This window comes from Microtus oregoni, unplaced genomic scaffold (genome assembly GCF_018167655.1).
Source record: "Microtus oregoni isolate MIOR12 unplaced genomic scaffold, Mior012 000015F_ref0000493, whole genome shotgun sequence".
NCBI lineage: Eukaryota > Metazoa > Chordata > Mammalia > Rodentia > Cricetidae > Microtus > Microtus oregoni.
The window spans coordinates 20,292,222-20,316,171 of NW_024543074.1; the positions used below are offsets into that span (position 1 = coordinate 20,292,222).

Sequence of the window (23,950 nt, forward strand, 5' to 3'; positions counted from 1 at the left end):
ACCATCCTTAGATGGAAATATTCATGAGAAAACTTCATCTGTACAAGTGTGCACAAATTCCTTATCATTTTTTCCTAAACAGTATGACAGATATTTACACAATGTACATGTTACATTAGGTATAAATCAACCTGAAATGTCCTAAAGTAATGAGAGGAGCTGGCAATATAGACCAGTGCTTAGAACATTTGTCCAGCGTGCACAGGGACCTGGGTTCAGCATCCCTGCACAGGAGGATCTATGTAGATGATATGCACCATGTATTTGAGGTATTTTAGTATCTGATGTAGGGCATAGAAACAAGCTCACAAAGATGCTGTGGGAAGCACATTGTATATAGTCATGGCATAGTGCTGTTAGGCACTGTTTCTGAAGCCTACTTGAGACTTGTTTTAGACAAGTTCTAAATATATTTATTCTTACACATGCTGGACTTGTTTGTTGGGTATTTAATTGAAGAGATCAGTTCTTAGACTCAGTCTATCTCTTTGTTTCAACTCTCTCCCCCACCGCCCTCACCTCTTGTGTGTGCTCACACATATATTGCCTAAATTGTGAGGGGAAAGAAGTAATCTCCTGTTGTACATACATTTACCACATAGTTACACTTTGTCTAAGGTAAGGAAAATTGTTATGTAATTCACTTTTAATACACAAATATTTTTAAACCAGAAGGTGGGACTGGAGAGATGGTTCAGCTGTTAGGAGCATTTACTGATCTTTCAGAAGGCCTGAGTTAAGATCCAGTATGTATATTGAGTGGACCCACAACTACTTGTGTCTCCAGGGAGATCCTACCCTTCTCACCTCAGATACACATACCGACATGTAATTAAAAATAATAAAAGTAAACCGTTAAAACCAAAAGATGATTTGAGACCTAATTGAAAGCTGGCCCTGGTAGCAAATTCTTGTAATCCTAGCACTTGGGAGGGGAAAGGTAGAGGATCAGGAGTTTAAAGCCAGCCTTTGTTACATGAGACTCTGTCTAAAATCTCCCACTATTTTCCCCAAAGCCCTAGTTGAATAGTTAATATTGTTCTAGAAAATCTGAGTTTTATGACCATTTTAATGTGATCAGATGTACAGAATCAATATATAGCTTTGTACAGTTAATTATCTTTTTCCCCAGAGAGACTGAAACTAATTAAAAAATTATTATATTGGTGCCTTATAGGAATTTTGCTTATATTTTTAAATAGTATGATTCTGAAGTTATCCAAGCAACTAAAAATTAGTCAGTATATAAATTATAATTGTCTCCATACCTCCCTGTAGAAGGCAGCAGATTCAGCCCAAGTCAAGTGCAGAAGTAGCAGGAAGTCCCACCCACCAAGACCTATTACACCTTCCAGTATTATTTTATTTTACATTTATAAATTGTGTTAGAGTAGGTGTGAGCACATTCATGTTATAGTGCACACGTGGAGGTGTGAGTACATTCATGTTATAGTGCACACGTGGAGGTGTGAGTACATTCATGTTATAGTGCACACGTGGAGGTGTGAGTACATTCATGTTATAGTGCACACGTGGAGGTGTGAGTACATTCATGTTATAGTGCACACGTGGAGGTGTGAGTACATTCATGTCATAGTGCACACGTGGAGGTTGTCAGGCTTGATCGCAAGCACCTTTACCAACAGGACTGCCTTGCCAGCTCCAGATTGTTGTTGTTGTGTCTTGTTTTGTTTTGTTGGGTTTTTGTTGTTGTTTTTGTTTTTTGAGACAGATTTTCTCTGTACCTTTGGAGCCGATCCTGGAACTCACTGTATAGACAAGGCTGGCCCCAAACTCACAGAGATCCTCGTACATCTGCCTCCCAAGTGCTGGGAGTAAAGGATGGCCTGCCACTGCCGAGCCAGTCCCAGTTTTTAACAGAAAAGTATCAACATGGGTATATTATTTGACTTTCTTAAAGATTATATATATTTTTCTAAACTAGTGAATTAGCTTTGAATGAATTACATTTTTGTTTTGTTCTCTGAGTTTCTGCTAGGAAAACTAACTGTATAAAAACAGTTTGCAGCTTAGTTACATTCGGCTGCTGAAGTTAAACTCAGAAACAGTTCTAACTGTTTGACTGAGAGACAATATCTTCTTCCGTTAGGATTCTGCACTCTGTAGTGCACATAAACAGGCCCAACACAGTACCAGATGACTACTGGATTAGAAATAAATACTACTTTGTTTTGAGAAAGGCTTATTTTTTGCTTGAGATGCTGTCTTAGTGTCTTGTGGTCTACTGTGCTAGACAAAGTTACTCCTTCACTTGGTGGGATGAGAAGTCTAATGGAGTGACCACACGTCCTCGTCTGTTTCCAGTTTTGGATTTTCCCTTCATCTCCTGGTCTAGTTACCAGTGTTAGTTATTTCGCTCTCAGAAGTACCCTTCTTTGGATGCTAGATTTGCTTGGTTTGCTTTGCTGGATGTTGTCTGTTTTGAGACATGATTTACTGTGCCTAGGCTGGGCTTGAATTCAAAATCCTGCTGTCTCAGCCTCCTGAGTGCTGGGAGTTACAGGTGTGTGCCACTATGACCAGCTCTTGGACAGTCGGCTTGGGTATTACAGGAGTGTTTCATGATAGTAGTTCCAGCCCATTAAAACCTCTGATGCTGGAAGACAGCCATTTGGCCTTTGGAAAAGCTAGGCGCCAGTGCAGAGAGAACCAGCAAATGAAGTATATGTGTAATCTCACTCTTCTACACAGCAGCAATATGGCACAAAGCAGAAACTCGCCCTGAGAGTTTTAAAGAGACATATTAAAAATTTCTTGTTGATATCTTCCATGAGCATAAGCATTATTAACCTTATTTGCAGGAATTTGTCCCTTTTCAGGACTATGTTCCTGTCACTCAGAATAGTACCTGACATAGTATGTACATTTTAAATGTCTTTAAATATTTAAAATATTTAAATATTTAATATGTCCTAAATACTTTACCCCTCTCTTCATTTTAAAGTTGTAAAGTCAAAAGTCTCTGCACTACAAATTTTATAATCTAGTGTACATTCAGTCATATAGATAATGATTAGAATACAGATCTGAAAGTATTGTGATGATTTAAAAACAGAGACGTCCCTGTAGTTCCCGCTCCTAGGAGGCAGAGGAATGAGAACCAAGGGTTCAGTGATAGCCCGAGCTACATGATGTCTCCAGAAACACACAGGTATAGTGAAGACACTGGAGATCTGATTTTCACTGTTCCCATTTTAATTTTACAAGCCAGGTTACTTAGAAGAAAAGCATTTGATGATTTAAAGCAGAAGCTTTCACTTACATAGTGTCACCAAGCATAACCTTTTACTGCTGATGCATAGGACAGAGGTCGAGGCAATGCCGAGAAGAATATATCAGAGCGAACAAGTAGCCAGATTCCCAGTCAATGATGATTTTTTCTGTGTCTGGTCGGCGTTGTTTATTCATTCAGCCAAACAACTGTTATTTGTGTGACTTTAAACTAACTTCTGTGAATATAAACTTTATAAATTAAAGACATTTAATATGTCCTAAATACTTTACCCCTCTCTTCATTTTAAGATAAAGGAACTTGGGTCTAGAGAGATGGCCTCCACCTCCCAAACAATGAGTTACAGGTATGCACTACCACATCCAGTTTTATGCAATGCTAGAGACTAAATCCAGGGCTTTGTGCGAGCTAAGCAAGCACTTTATCAATTGGGCAGACATATCCCCAGCCCTCTTGTCTTATTATGTGTAGAGTTTTAGTGACAAAGACTCAGCCAACAGCTTTCCTGGACAGTTGTAGGCTAGAATGATAGCTTTCTGTCTTGTTCACTGTTTTTCTGTTGATACAGTAGGTTTTTAGTCAGTTTTGTAAAATTATTTTTGGGGATGTGTTTGTGTATCTGTCTGCCTGTTTTGTCTGTCTACATGAGGTCAGAGATGTCTCATCCCTCTGGAGCTGGAGTTACAGGCAGTAATGATTCACCTGCTGTGGGTGCTGGGAACAGAATTTGGGTTCAGTGCAAGAGCAGTCTGTGTTCCTAGAGCCATCTCTCCAGCCCCCATGATTTTTAAGTCATTTTAAGTTGAAATTGAGGTAGTTCTAAATTTTGACATTCTGTACAATAAATTAGTTTGCTTTAGGGGGGAAGAAATTTGTCTTTGCCTGGGAAAGTTATGCCATTCAAATAGTTGAACAGAATGACCTTTTATCCCATTGATTTCTGTAGAGAAGCACGGGTATGCTTCAGGAAAGGTCAGTGGTTCTGATTGAAGCACACACAGATTTCTCTCTACTTTTTGTTGCAGGGATGATGATGAGATTTAGAGCTGACCATTTGTTAAAAGAGAACATAACTTGCTTACTCTGGCATGTTGCTGTTTTTCTTTTCTTCAGAAAGCATTATTTGAAATTTGAATCGACACTGTCCACAAACCAGAGTCTCTTTGTCCATGTATTTAATGCTTTCGTTTTCATTTCAGATGAAATCTAGGTTGAAATTTCCTTCTCTGGACTTGATTTGAAAAGGATAAAGAAATTAAAGGAAGAAAATTCATTAAGTCTTAGGTATTTATGGTTGGAATGTTCTTTCAACCAGGAACGGCAGGAGTTTAGAATTCATATCTGAAGTGGATTAGAGTATGTTTTAACTCTCATTCATGTATAAGAGAAACTGGCTGGAGGGTTTAATAAACTATAGTATACAAATCGAGAATTTACTGTGTCCTTTGGGAAAGTCGCTTGGCTGCCATATTTGTTCCAGCATGTATCACATCAGGATGAAGACGTTTTAAAGGTGCTTGAGCCAAGCCTGACAACTTCAGTTTGGCCCCCAGGTCTCCCGCATAGTGGAATGAGAGAACTGACTCCCCAGGGTTGCCCTGTGACCTCTGTAGGCAAGCTGTGGTCTGTGCATGCACACACAGACTCACACTCTGATTCTTGATCAATCCAGAAAATGAAGACAGGTTCAATCGTAGCACCTGGGAGCCAGAGTAGGCAGATCTGTATGAGTTTGAGGCCAATTTGGTCTGCATTGTGAGTTCCAGGCCAGCCAGGGCTGCATGATCAGATCTTGGTGCACCTGATAATAATAATAATGAGAAAGATTATTTTTTAGAGGCAGAATTTCAATATGTATCACAGACTAGCCTTAGATTTAGAGGTCTTCCTGCCTCAGCCTCCTCTGTTCTGGGAGTAGACATGTGACTACTGCACCTAGTTTAAGATGAAGATTCTTTTAAAAGAAAGAAATAATAATTATAGAACTCTCCAAGTGTGGCACCTACTTAATATTTAATACTACAAGGTTTCTTTTGTATATCCTGCTTAAAGTTGGTTGCTATCAGTATAAACTGGAACTAGACTGATGTTTCTATTATTCAAAATCAGTTTAAACAAAAGAAAAGCACTGCTGGGCAGTGGTAGCACACACCTTTAATCTCCCAGGACTGGGGAGGAAGAGGCAGACTGGCCTGCAGAGCGAGTTCCGGAATAGTCAGCCCGAACTAGCCTGTCTTGGAAAACAAACAAACAAACAAACAAAAATCAGTAATAAATAAATAAAAATTGTGATTAAGGTTAGTTTTAGCTTTTCAGAGCTTTCTGTTCATATTCGTTCTACAGGAAATAGTTCGATACGATGAGTTCTTGGTTTTCCTAATCCATTTAGAGGCACTGATTTTCTGTGAAAGTATATAGCATCTGTAGTTCCTTGCATATAGAGAACATTGTGTTCTTCCGTTGAATAGGAAAGCTAGCCTGCTCTACATTTGAATTCTAGATAGTTTTTTTCCTTTGAGACAGGGTTTCTCTGTAGTTTTGGAGTTTGTCCTGGAATTAGCTCTTGTAGACCAGGCTGGCCTCAAACTCACAGAGATCCGCTTGCCTCTGCCTCCTGAGTGCTGGGATTAAAGGCATGTGCCATCTTGCCCATCTAGGTAATTTTTATGTGACTGTAACACAACTTTTCTATTGTGCTCAACTTGAACTGCTTCAGTGATTAGCCCAATGCATGCTTGGCCATATTTTATTTGGACATACTTGCATAACCTTGTAGTGTAGAGGAAGAGTTTCTAATAGTTTATGGACTCAAATACTTATCATTCTGTGTGTTATGTTTCTTTTGGTTTTGTTTAATTGTTTTAATTCTCTATATGTGTTGGTACATGTGGAAGCCAGGAGTCAACATCAGCTGGATTCCTCAGTTGCTCTCCACCTAGTTTTTCTGTTCTGTTTGAGACAGGGTTCCTCTATGTAACAGCCCTGTTGTTTTGAAGCTTCCTTTGTGGACCAGGTTGGCCTCAGACTCACAGAGATCCTCCTGCCTCTACCTTCGGAGTGCTGAAATTAAAGGCGTGTGTGTGTATGTGTGTGCCCGTGCGTGTGTGCGTGTGTGTGTGTGTGTGTGTGTGTGTGTAAAATAAGACGATTATTCTATGTTTATTTCAAAATCCTTGCTAGGCAATGGTGGCACACACACGCCTTTCATCCCAGCACTTGGGAGGCAAAGGCAGAAACACCTTTGTAAATTTGAAGCCAACCTGGTCTACAGAATGAGTTCCCGGGACAGCCAGAGCTGTTATACACAGAGAAACCCTGTCTTGAAAGACCAAAAAGAAAAGAAAAAGGAAAAATCCTTGTGATTAATTTAGACTTTGCTCGCCTGAGGTCAAAGAAGAAAAATCTGTTGTGCCAGAAGCTGACTCCTAGGTTTGAATATCAGCTTTACCTCTTACTGCTTATGTGATCTCGGGGCATGCTTCCTAATCTCTCTGTGCCTCAGTTTCCTCATTAATAAAATTTAAATAATAGTGGTACCTGCCTCAGAGTTATTTTGAAGATTAAGATGAGATGGATGGACAGGAGAGCATTTGGAACAGTGTGCGGCAGCGAGTGCTGGAAGAGTAGTCAGGGAAGGTCACCCAGGAGTAGACCTCATTGAGACCTCAAGGTAGCAAGGTGTGTTCATCCACAGGTCTGACTCATTAACATAAGCGGGTGGACTCAAATATATTTATAATCTGATCATATTTACTGTCTACTCCTCCCAGCTACCCACCACCACCACCAGATTCCATTTCCTTAAAGAAAACTGACTTCCTCTCTCCAAGAAATAAATCATCAACTGTAAAGAGCCCCTCCATTATAAAGGCAAGCTGATTGGCTTGATCTCATTCGGGTCTGTGTAGGCGACTGCTGGGAGTTGATGGTGCCCAGATGGACTTTTGCAAAAGTCTAGAAATAAACCTACTCTGCATGTGGTGGGGAAAGTTTTAAGTCTTTTCTTTTTGTAATTTTTTAAGTTTTATTTTTATTACTTTTATTTCTGTGTATGAGTCTGGTTCATGCCCAGAATAGGCCATTGATCCCCTGAAGTCCTCATGAATAGTAGCAATTGCTCTTGATCTCTGAGCTATCTTTCCAGTCCCTGAGTTTTATTTTTTTTTATTATGTGTATAAGTGTGTATGGGGAGTGTATTTTCGTGTAGGTGCAGATGCCCATGGAGGCTGGAGTGAGAGTTATGGGTGGCTATAAGCTGCCCAGTTCTTCTGTAAGAGCAGGAAGCACTGAGTCATCTTTCCAGTCCCTGGAAGAGTTTTTTTTAATGACTTATTTTTATATTTTGTGCATTGATGTTTTGCCTGCATGTATACCTGATGCGAGGGTGTTGGGTCCCCTGGAGTTACAGACAGTTGTGAACTTTCATGTTGTTCTGGGGATTAAACCAGAGTTCCCTAGAAGTGCAGCCAGTGCTTTTAACCACTGAGCCATCTCTCTAGCCATATAATAATAGACTTTTGTAAAAGTAAGATTATTTTTTAATTTTTTTTATTTTTAGCTGGACTGGGGAGATGTCTCAGCTTGAAGAGCACTTGCTGCTCTTCTAGGCTATCCGGGTTTGATTCTGTAATGCCAGTCCCAGGAGATCCAGCACCCCTTTTGGTGTCTGCGGGCACCTAACATTCATGAGCATGGATATACATTCAGGCAAAACACCCACACACATAAAAATAAGCATTTCTTTAAAATAAAGTTTTAGAGGTGTTAGCTCTTAATTTGGAGTAGTTCTGTGTTCTTTAACCTTGGTTCAGCTCAGCTCAGCAGCACTCCTAAACCTGCAAACCTCTGTCCAGACCAACTCCGCAATAGCTCTCTCTTCCTCTCCATTACCTTTACCAAACCTTTCTTACATGTAGGAATTATGGCATAAATTGCTCCATCAGCCTGAAACCTCAAGAGCCTCCTCCCTGTAGCAGTTTTGCCGTCTCCTTTAGGGCTTTCCTGTCCTCTGGAAGATCACCCAGGCCTTAGTTCGTTATGGAATCCTAGGGTTGTGTTAAAAAGAGCCTGTTTAAAAATTCTCACTCAGATTTTTCCCTTCTCTCCTTTTAAGAGAGCCACTACAGCTGCAACAACTTTTTCACACCAGCTCTTTGAAGCACTTCTGTTCCTGATGAGATTGGGGGGCAGTGGGGGGAGGCCTCCACTCTAGTCTTTTCACCTCTCTATTAAAATATAAATATATCTAAAACTCGCCAGCTGGCGCAAAGGAAATGCCATCAGGTTCTCAACTTCAGAGGATCAGATCTACAAAGGCACACCTAATTTGAGCCTCTGAAAAGCCTGAGAACCCTATTATCATCCCCAAACTGCTTAGCCTTCTGCTTAACCTTTGATTGTGAGCTGTCTGCCGAACTTAATTCAGGTGTGAGGGTTTAAGGAAACTCGTGGGACTGTATTTATTTGATCATTTCTGTCATGTCCCGCTGTTGTTACTCCACTTCTATTTTTTTAGGATGCATGTGTTATGTGGGGACCTGGAGGTTTCAGAAGCCACTATAAATATATCAGACTCACCTTAATTGGAGGATGTGGGGAATCAGTGGGGCGCTTAGCTACTTCACAGAACAGCTGTGTCTCCTGCTATCAAGTCTACTCGAGCGCAGTACCTCAGGAAACTTAATAGACCTAACACTAGCACAAGTCTGCATTTTATCAGCGTGCTCTTTATTTCTATGCTACTGGTTCTATGCTTTTGCTCTATGCATGTTGTTAAATATTAATACCCCTGGATCACATAATTGGCTGTAGGTTTACTGTTACATGTCTAATTAGAGCTCTTTTCCTCTTACTGGTGTTCACTTAGAGGAGGCAGGAAAACCAGATGGTAGAAAATAGGATTAGGTTGTACTGGGCCTGGGGTGAAAGCTACTGAGGAGGCTGAGTTAGAAACTGCAAGGCCTGCCTAGACTACAAAGTAAGTTCAAGGCCAGCTGTTTTTACTACTTTAGTCCATTTATGAGGGAGGATTGCTCATATGGAGGCTGAAGAACACTTGCAGAAATTGGTCAATCTAGCCTGGCGGCAGCTGCCTTTACCCCACCATACCACTTTACCATCCCTGGGTTTGACTTTGGATGTGTGTGCTGCTCGGTTGCAAGATGCTAACTAACCACTGTGAGCCCACGGCTGCAGGACTCTTTTTCCAGTGCCAGGAACCCACACAGGAAGTTCCCTCAGTTCTCAGAGATTGACTCTTGGAATGAAACCAACTATATATAGACCTACTTCTTAAAGTGACAAGTCCTGTAGAAAACTTTGTTCTGACTCAAGAACTTTTTGGCCATATGTGACTGAACTCTAAAGAAAACGTATTTTCCAGTCAGAAAATTTCACATAAGACTGCATTAATGCGTGAACAGTGGGAGCTGGAAAAATGAGCCATCCCAGTGGTTAAGGGCATCAGCTGCTTTTCCAGAGGACCCGGGTTCAATTCCCACCACCTACAAGGTGGCTCACGGCCATGTGTAACTCCAGTCCCAAGAGATCTGACACCCTCTTTTGGCCTCCATGGGCACCAAGCTTGCATGTGATACACGTGTGAGCAAAACACCCATACACATAAAATTAAACAAAAACAAAAAAAAAATGTACTATAAGGCCAGAAAGTTAAAAAAGATAACTAAGTGAAGAGCCAGGAGTGGGCACATTTATAATCTCAGCACTTGGAAGGCTAAGACAAAGAGGCTAGCCTGGACTACAGAGTCTTACCTCTCTTACTTAAGAGTGAGTAGTTTTTCTTCTTTTTCGGCAGTGATGCTCTTTTGAGGTCACACTGGCTTAGAAGAACTTTGTTGAATGGTTCTCAGTTTCCTTTTTACCTGCCATGTTCAGTTTGCCTGGAGTCTTCCCCTACTTCACCCCCACACGCACCTGGTAGGAGGAGAGACTGATGGGAGGATAAGAGCACAGTTGGACATTTGTATTTCAAGCAGCCCTGAGTTCCCGCTGCCCTGCCCAGCTTGCTAACCTTGAGAAGGTTAGTGTTCTTCTCGATGAGAACGAAGCCTGCACTCTTCCTCCCAGAGTGAATGAATAATGCAGAGCGCCCGGCACAGCTCCTGGCACTAATGTTTAATAAACTCCTCACCCTTCTCTCTGGAACGATGATTGGGGTGACTGCAACCCCGTTCCTTCCCCCTTTGTGCCAGACTCCATGTGATTCTAAACCTCAATGTCTGAATCCTGGCAAGAACAGCGTTGTGCCGATTTTATCTGCAAAGAAATGTGAAAAGTTACGTAACAAACCTAATGTCACCGAGCTGGTAAATGGCAGTCAAGACTGTAACCCTGATCATTGGGGCTCTACATCACACCACCTTCCCACTGGCTAAATCTGTTCAGCCTCTCATTTTCAAAGATCAGTTTGCAGGCCTTTTTCCTTCTGAAGTGTAATTATTTTTGCTTTTAGCTTGTCGTGTGGTTTTATATTTCTGGGGTTTGCTTCATCTTTTAGCAGACAGGGTATAGTTGAGGACAAGGGTGGAGTCTAGCACCAAAGGTCTGCTTCAAGCTAGATGTGACCTTTGATTCATCATTTACCCTTCCCTTCTAAACCTTTCGCTTCCTTACGTGGTGATTTTGGTAACAGGACTGACTTCTTGGAGTTAGTGGACAAGACAAAGCAAAATAACAAAATGTCAAGCATTTAGCAACTGTTTTTCCTTTTCAATCAAACAACTGTGTCCGTGTGCAAAACTCCAGCTTCCTTGTCCTTGTGCATCATTTTGTATACCAGTGTCCGTCTCTCTCCAGTCCCGTGACTGTTTGCCTTGCATTCGTGTGTCTTTTTTCTCTGTCCCGTCATTGAGCCAGCATGCTCTCTACACCCACTTGGTACCCAGTCAGTATTTATTGATGTTAATGATGATGGTTAAACAAAGATGCTCTTGGCATCAGTCCTGCAGCCTCTGAGACTGCTTGAGTAATCATGACTTCCTAAAAACAGAAACGTTCAATCATCATACTCTAATCGAAGGTCAGAATTTAATGTCAGCGTTTGTTTCTGTGGTGATTGTGCCGCTTTTTATCTGCAGCATTATCTCTGACAGTTAGGGCACTCGGGGTTTCTGGCATGAAGCTGATTATTCCTGCGTTCTTAAATTACTTCCTGAAGGAGATGTAGCATCCTAGAGGTAAATGTGTTGAATAAATATTGATCATAGTTCAAATTTGTTTTAATTGGAGCATGAGGTCAGGGAAAGCTCAACATTGAGGTGTTTGTTGTTGGAGAGCCCTCTTTTTTCTCTTCCCTTCTGTCCTGCCTCATTTGCTTGATCCTGAGGTTTCTTAACCCCGCCCTCTTCCTCTAATTCTGTCCTAAGCCACCTTTGTGGGAATCTGGACAGTGTTCACTCGGAGCTCAGCCCCTGACACATGAGTGTGTACTAGCTAAAATGTCCTGTCATCAGGGTTGAGTTTCTAACTCAGTTTATAGCTGATTTGTTTGCATGAACTTTTTAAGGTTTCCCTTTGTGTAGGAGTACATGCACACGGTGCTGTTGCCTGTGGAGGTCCAAAGAGTTGGGCAGCAGAGTCCCTACAGTTGGAATTACAGGTTGGGTTCCAGAAAAAAGAATTCAGCCCATTTACAAGAGTAATACATGCGCCTAACCACTGAGCCATCACTCCAGCCCCATAATTTTCATGCCAAGATTTTTTTTAATAAAGAGATAAAAAGGGGCTGGAGAGATGGCTCAGTGGTTAAGAGCATTGCCTGCTCTTCCAAAGGTCCTGAGTTCAATTCCCAGCAACCACATGGTGGCTCACAACCATCTGTAAAGAGGTCTGGCACCCTCTTCTGGCCTTCAGGCATACAGACAGAATATTGTATACATAATAAATAAATATTTAAAAAAAATAAAGAGATAAAAAGTGTGAATTTCTTTTGCAGAGAAATGTGAGACAGTAGCCAAAATGAAAATGCCCTTCACATGACCTTTCACTTGATAGAAAGTAAAGATTGCTATTTCTTTTTCCTTTTCCTTCTGTCTGTTGGATTGATTGGGTTTGGGTCCTGGAGACTGAGCCAGTGCCTTGTATGTATTTTTCTAATGAGCTGCATCACCCGCCTTCGTATTTTGAGACCGAGTCTCACTGAGTTGTACAGGCTGACTTGAATTTACAGTGTGGTACACACAGGACTCAGACTTGAAGTCCTCCTGAGGACTCATGGCGTCACTAAGCTCCATCCCTGACCCAAAGAGTTAACAGTGGTAGCCGCACTTCTCTCCCCCTGCCACTGCTGGGGATGGGATCCCAGGGCCCTAACACTGTCTAAGCAAGCAGTTTTTTTTTTTGTTGTTGTTGTTTTTTTTTGTTTTGTTTTTTCGAGATAGGGTTTCTCTGTGGCTTTGGAGCCTGTCCTGGAACTAGCTCTTGTAGGCCAGACTGGTCTCCAACTCACAGAGATCCACCTGCCTCTGCCTCCCGAGTGCTGGGATTAAAGGCGTGCGCCACCATTGCCCGGCTAGCAAGCAGTTTTTAATGAAGGTAAATCCCTAGTCCTACTCTAATAATTCCCAAACTTATATTTTATTTCAACTTTGACTTCTCATCTAAGGCTTAACTTAATATTTCCAATAATCTAATTTATAATATTTTCTTTTTTTCTGTTTTTCTATCAAGGGCCAATAACCAACCCCTCTATTTTACCACAGCCCAAAATTTCCCTGGAATATCTTGTCACATAAACAATAAACAAACAAATAAATGTTAACATATATACATGGAGGGGGCACACTCTTTTTAGTTTTCTCAAAAGTATTTTAATAGAGACTGAGTGGTTTGGGTAACCACATATGATTCATAGATGGAGAGAAAATTTTTCTGGTTTTTTTTTTTTTTTTGGTTTTTCAAGACAGGATTAGCCCTGAAGACCAGACTGGCTTCAGACTCTATCTGCCCGCCTCTGCCTCTCGAGTGCTGGGATTAAATGTGTTTTCCACCACTGCCTGGCTGAAAAAAATATTTCTTGAGTTGTCAAGAGTTTTATAATTTGCCTAACAGGATAAAATGAGTAAGTTTGGAGACAGAGGATACTCAGGAGGTAGAAGTGGACAAAGATAGTAAAATAGATATGTTCGTTGAGGTACTTTTTAACCTTGGTTCTTTTTCAGATAGGGCTGAAGGGTTGATGGAGGAAGGTCATTGGTTAAATAAAAAGAAACTGCTTGGCCCTCATTGGTTAGAAGATAGGTGGGAGGAGTAAACAGAACAGAACGCTGGGAGGAAGAGGAAGTGAGCTCAGACTCCACAGCTCTCCTCTCGGGAGCAGACGCCTCAGAGAGACGCCATGCCCTGCTCCCAGGCAGACGCACGACCCAGGATGGACATAGGCTAGAATCTTCCCGGTAAGACCGGTGCTACAGTTTATTAGAAATGGGTTGATCAGGATATCAGAATTAGCCAGTAAGGGCTAGATAGAAATGGGCCAAGCAGTGATTAAATGAATACAGTTTGTGTGTTGTTATTTCGGGCATAAGCTAGCCAGGCAGCCGGGGTGCTGGGGACACAGCCCCGCCGCCCCTATTTACTACAAAGGGTAGCATGATTTGATCTATCAGTCTGCTGCTCATCACTGAGAAGGCAGGCCAACACTGTTACGAGTAGATTTCAGCGCATATTGTGCTAGCACCTTAGCCACTCCCAGCCTCTGTATACTGTGTCTCTAAATAGGAATAGTTGCAAGTTAGTTAGGAATGAAATGACACAGAAGCAAATACAGGTTTTCTAATTTGAAAAAAAAAAAAAGGCCAAGACTTTCTGCTTTAGTCCTCATAACCTGTAACTAAAAGTTCAGAATTCAAGCATGCTTTATTTCAAACTAGTCTGCAGCCCTGGATGGTTTTTATTGTCAACCTGGCACAGGCTAGGGTCATCTGAGAAGAAGGAACCTTAATTGAGAAAATGCCTCCTTAAGATTGGCCTGTAGGTCAGCCTGGGGGAGGCACTTTTCTTGATGCTTGATGTGGAAAGGCCCAACCTATTTTGGTTGATGCCACTTGTGGGCTGGTCCTGGCTGTATAAGAAAACAGACTGAGCAAACCAGTAAGCAGCATTTCTTCATAGCCTTTTCACCACTTGCCACATCCAGGCTCCTAGTTTAAGGTCCTTCCCTGACTTCCCTGCATGATGACACCCTGCATACATACATAATTTTAAAATAATAAAAATAAATCCTTTTACAAAAAAGAAAGAAATGTAAGATACTTTATGCTGACAGGAAGTGTGACCTGGGGTAAGTCACATAAACCCTCTAGCCTAGGTTTGTATGCCTGTTAAGTAACATCCTCTGGTAATCAGTATTTGAGAAAGCAGTAAAGGAGTTTGAAATGGTAACTTTTGAAAGGAAATCAACTCCTTAAGGCAGCACAGAGGCTTTGTCGTCTTCAGCACCTGAGCTGAAGAGCTGCAGTGCCTGCTCCCAAACTCACCCATTTGTCGCTCATTTGCATCATTCATTTTCCTGAAACAAATCAGAACATTTTGAAATTCATATTTCATGGAGCTACTTAACTAATTGCCGCAATCAGCAGCAATTTATTTTATACCAGGGCTGTTCAAATCACTCTGAGGTTGGCTCACCATGCACAGTGTGTTTTTAACGGTCTTATTTTTAATGACAAGTTTTTATCTAGGAAATGGTTAATCTGCTGATATTCTCCTGGAAGTCCAAGCTCTGGTTCTGTAGGTCATTTTCACCCAGTCATAACTTAAACGACCATAGCAAAGCCATTGACTCAGTAGGTACACCAGCTGTTAGAGAGGCTGTCCTATTTAGAAGGACCAAGAGAGGGTAATAGCACCCTGTTTCTACTCTTGCGTGGAGACCCTCATTAAATTACTCAAACAATAATCAGATAGATGCTGTTCAAGTTAATGGCACCTCTGAGGCCCTGTCAAGAGAGCTTTATTTAATGTGCAACAGACCTGGAGTGATGCAGGTGCCTTTTCAGGCCCTCATTTAATTTAAGCTGCTTTAGTTGGCATGGCAACTAGTTTAGACATCTGGGATATAGTATGCTGGGGATTGAGACTTCAGAGGATTTTTCCAGAGCAAAGCAGAAACCTTATCATAATGCAATATGTGTTACCACTGAGTTTGTGCAGTTACAAATTTTCAAATTCAGCAATTGTGTTTTCCAAGAAAAATTTAAAATTTTTGTCCTAGGGGTTTGTTTTGTGTGATTCTGTAAAAATGCTCCATTCATGGGATAAAGATGTATTTCTCTTAAAATCTACTGTGCTAAACTTAAAGTATAGAAAACTAATTTTCTGCTATTTTAATAATTAAAAAACCTCATATCAAACTTTTCAGTGTTGTATGTTCAAGAGGGATTAGAGGGAGTGAAGACATTTCTATACAGAGGTGACAGAGAAGCATAGAAGTCGACAGGAGCTCTGTGCCATTTGGCCTAGACTTCTGGCTTAACTAGAATTTACTAACCCAACATGTCTTCTCCTGAACAAGACATTCATTTAAATTTCTCCTTAAACATCTTCCTGGAAAACTGGAAGGGTTTTCAAGTCGCTCGACCCTGGAGACAGTGGTATAGTGATACAGCTGCTTGGGCTTAGCATAAGAAATGCCAGCTGGGTTATGTTTTTTTTTTTTGTTTGTTTGTTTTTTTGTTTTTTGTTTTTTTTTGGTTTTTCGAGACAGGGTTTCTCTGTGGCTTTGGAGCCTGTCCTGGAACTAGCTCTGTAGACCAGGCTGGTCTCGAACTCACAGAGATCCGCCTACCTCTGCCTCCCGAGTGCTGGGATTAAAGGCGTGCGCCACCATCGCCCGGCTTGGGTTATGTTTTGTGGGGGATTTTGCACTTGAATTTGTGGTCTTTGTTTGGAAGAACTGACTTGTATAAACCGCTCTCTGTTCAATGGTATGAAATTTTTGTCTGATTCATCTAGCTCTGTTAGGTATGAGCCTCATCTTGACTTGGTGTCTGTAAATGCTGAATGAAGTGTCATATTTTATTCAGAAATTAGTCGTTGGTTATAAAGTATCTGTTGTGGCTGGAGAGATGACTCAGCTGGCAAAAGTGCTTCCTGTTCTTCAAGTCACAATGACATGCAGCTATTGCCACCATCTCTCTGTTCTGGTTCTCAACATTTGGAGGTCAAACAACCCTTTCACAGGAGTTGCATTGATATCCTGCTTATCAGATATTTATATTACGATTCCTAACAGTAGCAAAATTCACTTAACAAAGTAGCAATGAAAAAATCTATGATTGGCAGTCATCACAACAACAGAAACTGCTGTATTGAAGGGTCTCAGCATTATCAAGGTTGAGAACCACTGGACTATCATGATGACTATACCCTGATAATGTGAAAATGATGCTGTTGCCCTCTGCTTGCCTGTACACCAGCTGCCATGCTAACTCTGAAGTTTCTGGTATCACAGCTGGACTGCCAGTCCTGTAGTGCAGAAGACAGAACAGAGAGAGCCTGTTCTTTATCCAGGCAAGAAAAAAGCATTCAGTGCTGGAGAAGAAGGCTGTGGGTAAACTCAGCAGATGTGACAGATGAGTGCTTTAGCGTATCCTTTAGGACTTCTTTCCCCTGAATAAAACCTCAACTTGACAACTGTCTTACTCCATTTGGGCCACTATAAAGAAATAATTGAAACCTTCATAGCTTATAAATGGCAGGAATTTGTTCTGGAGGTTGGAAAGTTCAGAGTTAAGGCGCCTGATGGATTTGATGTCCAGTAAGGGCCTTCTTCCTATTGAAGATTCTTTTCACTATAACCTGCAATTTTCGTGGAGCTAACGAGCTCCCTCGGGCCTCCTTTATGGGGACACTAATCCCATTCATGGGGCTCTGCCCTCATAACCTAATCACCTCCCAAAGGCCCTCCCTCCCAGTGTTCTGGGGTTAGGATTTCAGCATGAGAGCTTTGGGGGGTGGGGATGGGCATCAGCATTTAAACCATTGGAAGACAATAATGGCATCTGTGCAGGTTTTTCTGTTTCATGTAGTTTTCCTCTATATAATGTTCATTTACTTGATCCTTGAAACTTAAGAGAGCCAAGAATTGAATTCAGTCACGACATACACTTTTAATCCCAGCATTGGAGAGGCTGTGAAAGTTGGAGCCAAGCCTAGACTACAAATAATTAGTGAAACCTTTTCTCAAATTTCTGTGTGTGTATGTGCAAAGTAGTAGTTTTTTTTTATTTTTGTCCTGTGATTAGTATTTCTTAGAAAAAAATGGTGTATACAGAAGGATTAATATTCTTAACATGGAATCTGTCTTACAAGTGAAATATATTACACTGTACAAAATACAGCAAAGGGCCAGGGCATGTGGCTCAGCTGCAAGAGTGTTTGTCTAGTGCTTTAGTTAGGGTTACTATTGCTATGGTAAAACACCATGACCAGAAACAAGTTGGGGAGGAAAGGGTTTATTTGACTAACACTTCCAAATCACTGTTGATCATTGGAGGAAGTCAGGACAGGAATTCAAACAGGGCAGGAATAAATGCAGAGGCCACAGAAGGGTGGCTTGCTCCCCTTGGCTTGCTCAGCCTACTTACTTTCTTACTGGGCCCTTCCCGTTAATCACTAGGAAAATGCCATGCAGCCTTGGCTACGGTCCGGTCTTATGGAGCATTTTTTCAGCTGAGGCTCCCTCCTCTCAGAAGCTTGTGTCGAGTTGACATTAAAGTAGCAAGCCCATCTAGCATGTTTAAGCCCTGAGGTTTCCATCCCCAGCATCTCATGGACCAGGCATGGTGCTCATCCCAGTACTGAGGAGGTAGAGGCAAAAAGAACAGGAATCAAGGTCATTCCCAGCTTCATAGTGAGGCCCTCCTTTTTGAGACATGGGAACCTTTTAAATGACTCAGTGACTGCAAGAGGACCTGAATGTTAGGGCCTAGAACACAAGGTTACCATTGGCTATCAAGTTGGGCCAGCCTGGGCTGTAGTAAATCCTGTTTTTAAAAGGGGGGGAGGGGACAAGATTGGCTCTCGTTATCATGTTCGTCTTTTTCTCTCCAGCTCACACATGTGACCTGTAAACATGTAAGTGGTTTTCAACCTGAAACTGTCAGTTTTCATTCCTTTCTACACCCATCCAAAAATGTTAGTAAATGATTAAAAGCTAAGACTTAAAAGGGCAGAAATCTAAGCTGGTTATAATGAAAACACAAAACAGGTTCATTTTTAGAGGATATAAAGAAAAAGCATAGGAACTGGAGGATTAGGTGTTGCCTCAGAAAGCAGGAATGCAGATGAATCATAAAAGATTGACTACACAAGGTGGGGGGGGGGAGTACCAAGACTGCATCATCGCAGTACACACAGCATGCTGATCCTTGGCATCTCTGGCTCTTCACCCCACTCAAGCAGGACCCTGGCATCCCAGCCTATGCTTCTAATAGGGCTCTTTTAATGGAAAATGAATTCACCAGAGGAGCCACGCATAATGGAGGTACTCTTGGATAGCAGTACATACAGCTTCAAGAGCAACTCGTGGCGTAGTATAGAAGGGGAATATTAAATAAGCACTTAATATAAAAAGATCTGAATAGCATGAGAAATTGTTCACTATATTTTAAACTTCAAAATGATGTACTATAATTCTGCTTGAAAAAATTGATTAGATTTACATAAAGCTGTATGTAATTTTTGTTTCAAGATTGTTTAATACGGTAAAAAATTAAAGATAACTTAGATTTTCAACAGTGATGGATTAGTTAAATGAAAATTCTGGAAATGGGGATAGTAGCATAAACCTGTACTCCCAGTACTTGGGAGATAAGGGGCAGAACAGAAATTCAAGGCTGTCTGCTACATGGTGAATTCAAGGCCAGTCTGAGCTCTATGAGACTGTCTTGTAAGAAAAGGGGACCTGGGTAGTTTTCATCTTCTCTTTCATTTACCAAGTTTTGTACAAAGAAAGTTTTTATTTTACTTTGCTTTTGTATTTCAGGGAAAAAAATATAGAAAACTTCAAAAATACACCAAAGTAGAGATAAGACTATAACTCCATGTCACTCTGGATGCAGAGGCAGGTGGATCTCTGAGTTTGAGACCAACCTGGTCTACAGAGTGAGTTCCAGGACAGCCAGGGCTACACAGAACTCTGTGCCAGAAAACTAAACAAACAAAAAATATCCTGAAATGCCCAGCTTCTATATTTCTCATTTTTTCCCCATTCTTCTCTATCCCTACCCCTTCTTGGAGGAGGGCAGGATTGTTTTAAAATAGATTGCAAACATCACATTACTTAATTTATAAATGATTTATGTGTTTTTGATAAGGACCCTCATCAGAACATATGAATGTGTCATTATGGTATCTTAACATTGGTTTATCCTTAATACCCATCCCTAATTGCCCCCAGGGCTCTCTTTGAACCAGGTTCTAAACAGAACCCACATAGTTGTACTTGGTTATTAAGTCTCTTAGATTCTCTTTGATCCCAAACATCGCTTCTTGCCTTCCCTCCGTCTATCGCATGCACTTTTTGAGGAAGCAGGCAAGGGAGCATATGTGACTTAGGCTGTATGATAGTGGTTACTCTCTGGGTAGAGGAATAGGGTTTGGTTAACGTGTGATCTTCAAGAGTGACCAGTGCCAATTAGTCCCAGTACTCTGGAGGCAGAAGCTGGCAGATCTCTGAGTTTAAGGCCAGCCAGAGCTCTATAGATTCTGTCTAGAAAAAGGGGGAAAAAAGATTTTAAGATGTGACTACTCACATAACTTCCTGCCTGGATCGCACTGGGGCTGGGTGTATCCCCAGCCTGCTTGCAGCCCTCTCTGCTTAAGACCTGCTTCCTAGAAGGCTTGAGTTCTGTACAGTAAATGCCAGTTCCTACATAAAAACACAGGTTTACACTGGCTGCTGTATTGTAGGGATGTAGGGTCTCCAGTGAGAGTGATGGCAACAGGTTGGTGAATGAGAAGAGGCCTAATGGTAGCTCTGAAGGTAAAGCCAGCAGGGCTTTCTCTTGGAAAGATGGAGAGAGTGAGATTCCAAGGATGCCTTCCAGGTTTGTGTTTGGTGGTGTGAAGAAAAGGAGTAGGTTGGATTTGAATATTCAGGAGGGTGAGTGTGATGAAGAGAACAGAGGACCAAGGCTGGGATGTTCTAACATTTGGAGGAGAGGAAAGGAGAAGAAATAGAAGACAGCCAGAAATAACAGCCAGTGAGAGACGAGCAAAGCCTCCCAAGTGTCCTAAGGCCATCTAAAAGTATCACTAGGAGGGGGCAGTTTTCACCCATTGTGTCAGATGTTAGCACAGATTCTCCCCTGCCTCTGTGTTGTCCTCATCTGCTAGCTTTAAAAGCTGTGAAGGGAAGATTATCTAAAGAAAAGTTCCAGTTAAATCATAAAATCATGCAAACTTTTAGTGAGTTTTTAATTACATCCAGGGTAAAACATACGTCTATTATTCTAACAAATATAGCAAAGGGGTTCCTTAACATTGATGCGTCTTGTCAGAATTCTGGATTTCACTTCTCCATGGCTCTCTAGTCTCCAGCTTTTGATCTCCTGCCATGTGTCAATTGAACAAATGCCTGAGACTACACCTGAGCACAAAGTATCAGAAGCATGAACTACATGTACTAATAGGCTTTCATAAACACATGCAGAGTTAAGTAAGTGGAAGGCTACATTGTTCTGATTGTGAGGAGGCTTGAATTAACTGTTTCATGTGTTTTGAGCAGTACCATACTTTATAAAGTACTTAAACCACAGTTGATGGGTAGATTGTGATCATTTTTGCTGGTGTTTTAAAATGGGCTCACCAACCCCATATTTTCATTTAAAGGACACCCCAGTTGCTCACCAAAATCTTGAGATTAATGGATCTTCGTACTTCTCCTTGGCCTGGTGGTTACATGTACATTTCTCTTGTTTGTGATTATTGTAGAGGATCGCTGGTTTTTTACTTCAGTTCTTAAACTTGTGAATTCTTTTAATTTAGGCACTGTTAATCCTGTAGTGTCTGGAATTCTCACCTTCATCAGTCTAAAAGCTAGCTGTCTTCACTTCCCAGCCTTGAGAATGAAGTTATTCTTTAATCTGATGACTTCACTGAGGGGGTTGGGGACAATTCTCTGACATCTCCTTAACTTAAGATTTGAAGATACGTTGTCACAGAATTGATGCAGAGTGACCTACATAAAATCATCGTCTCTCCTCAGCCACTCAGCTCAGATCATGTCAAAGTTTTTCTTTATCAGATTTTGCGAGGTAAGATTTTTCCTTTACCAAGAAAAAGGCAGCGTGGTGGTAAAAATGAGTCGTTTTGCTCTTCATTTGGACTTTATTCTGGCCTTCCAAGCCTTGTTCTCCAAAGATCTTTTTGTCAGAAGCAAAGTTGTTTCACTGGGTTTTTTTTATTTGATGTTAAACAAGAGGCGTGGGTGTTAGAGGTGGTAGGCGTTGACCTTGGATCCTTGAGCATGCTAGTCACATCCCTGCCAACCAGAGGTCCTTAAGGTGGCCAAGTATTTTTTATTTTTATTTTTATTAGGGCAGAAAAGGCAGGCGAGTGGGCTGATCTAGAAAGGCAAGTAAACAGTGGTTTGTCACAAATCCCACTAACTGCCTTTAGCTCTTCACAGCCTGTGGCATCAGATGACTAAGTTAAAAAGTGACTATCCTCTATGGAAGACATCCATCCTTCAAGTCTGAGTACCGCCTGGCATAGCTGAGCCCCACTTAGCTCAAAATGACCATTAAAGCCCAAAGCAGATGGAGAAGACTGGTAGAGAGAGCAGCTAAATAACTCCAGACTGTGCATCAAGAGCACAGACCTGACTGAGAAGCAATTTAGGCCACTATGACTGATGCCTTCTCTAGCCCCCAGCTGTGTCCAGAGCTCTACCTTGACAAACGGAGAATTATTTAAAGGTGAAACCACTTTCTTGTCTGGTGAATACATTTTTTTAACAGTATTCACAGAATTACATTCTACAAAAAAAAAAAATTGAAAACGTCTTCCAAGTATTAAAACGCATAAGCAATATTACTACAACAACAGCAACAACAAAAAGTTCACCTACAATGAATTTGTTGATATTCTGTGGTGGGGGAAATGAGAAAGGTTCTTGACTCATTTACAGTTGTGAAGAAAATGTCTTACAAAGGTTCATTTTTTAAAAAAGAAAGAAAAGAGTGAGTGTAAGATTGAGGCTTAGAGCAGTACTGATGATGTCACATAGATTTTGAGATGACTTAGTGTCCTCCTGACTGTCAGCAGTCACAGTGCTGCTGGCAGATTTGGGCACGACCCTGAGTTTTGTCCTGTCACTGAAATGCCTATCCTGGGAAAGGCCTCCCACAGGTTAATGGAAACTTCTTCACTGGAGCAGGTTCAGAGTCACAGGTTGGGCATATCAGTAGCAGAACTCCATCCACATGGAGGAGCATGGCCTGACAGCCTTACCTATGCTTTAAGCCATGTAATCTTTTCAATTATACACATTGTCTCTAGCGTGGGCAGACACTATTGTGACATTTTACCCTACTGCAACAAAATGACAGTGTCTTAAAGGGGATTAAGGCAAACTTTCAGAAATATTATATTCTTTAGCTTTTGTTTGGGGAATAATTTTAAATCTTCTAGTCCATTTCCATTTAAGGTTAAATATCTGCAATTAAATGTGTTTATTATTTCAGGTTTGAAATATCTCCATTCGGCTGGCATTTTACATCGAGACATTAAGCCAGGGAATCTCCTTGTGAACAGCAACTGTGTTCTAAAGGTAGCTTTTCAGTTATTTAAAGGTCTAGAGAAATCAAATGTCTGGCTCAAGAGTATTATTTTCCCTACTTCACCAGAAATAAAGAGAACAGTTTTCTTCAGCTCCATCATTTATCAAAGCCACTGGAACTACTTTGTAGTCCTGGCTTTTTCTTTCTTTCTTTCTTTCTTTCTTTCGTTCGTTCTTTCATTCTTTCTTTCTTTTAATTTTTATTTATTATGTATACAGTGTTCTGTCTGCATGTCTCCTTGCAGGCCAGAAGAGGACACCAGATCTTATTACAGATAGTTGTGAGTCGCCATGTGGTTGCTGGGAATTGAACGCAGGACCTCTGGAAGAGCAGCCAGTGCTCTTAACCTCTGAGCTATCTCTCCATCCCTGACCATGTCAGCTCTTATAAAGGAAAACCTTTAATTGGGCCTGGATTACAGTTCAGAGATTCAGTCCATTATCGTCATATTGGAACCATGATAGGCAGACATGATGCAGGAGAGGTAGCCAAGAGCTCTTCATCTGGATCCACAGGCAGCAAGAAGAGAGTGAAACACAGTGGGCCTAGGTTGAGTATCTATGAAACCTCAAAGCCCGTCCCCAGGACACACTTCCTCCAACAAGACCACACCTCCTAGTAGTGCTACTCCCTATGGGCCTATGGAGGCCATTTTCTTTCAAACCACCACAGAATTGTTTATCAGAAGGAATTAGACTCTCAGCTTCTTCATCTGTGACAGTGAAGTGTGGCTTTTAGGAAGGTGTCTGCGTCTTAAACAATATGGTGTTACACTTCAGTAGCAAAACGCAGCGCAGGCATGTTTAAAAGTTAAAGTGCTGTGCCAGGAAAAGGCAGATGAATGTATTTCTACAATATGGTAGTCATATCTTCCCCCTCTGAATAAATTTA

General features: G+C 41.3%; 1 protein-coding gene and 1 long non-coding RNA gene across 3 annotated transcripts in view; one reads left to right on the forward strand and one right to left on the reverse strand.

Annotated features, from left to right (window-relative positions):
• Nlk (nemo like kinase) overlaps positions 1–23,950 on the forward strand; it is a 126,950-nt gene that overhangs the window by 84,172 nt on the left and 18,828 nt on the right. For both annotated transcript variants that reach the window (XM_041664683.1, XM_041664682.1), the window contains exons 4-5: positions 21,426–21,532; positions 22,964–23,049. In XM_041664683.1, coding sequence (XP_041520617.1) covers positions 21,426–21,532; positions 22,964–23,049 — 193 coding nt within the window. The remainder of the gene's footprint in view (positions 1–21,425; positions 21,533–22,963; positions 23,050–23,950) is intronic.
• LOC121456491 lies at positions 4,452–10,061 on the reverse strand. The gene is made up of 3 exons (XR_005975640.1): positions 10,026–10,061; positions 5,406–5,487; positions 4,452–4,484 (listed from the first exon to the last, which is right to left on the reverse strand). It is a non-coding gene; the product is annotated as an uncharacterized LOC121456491 (long non-coding RNA).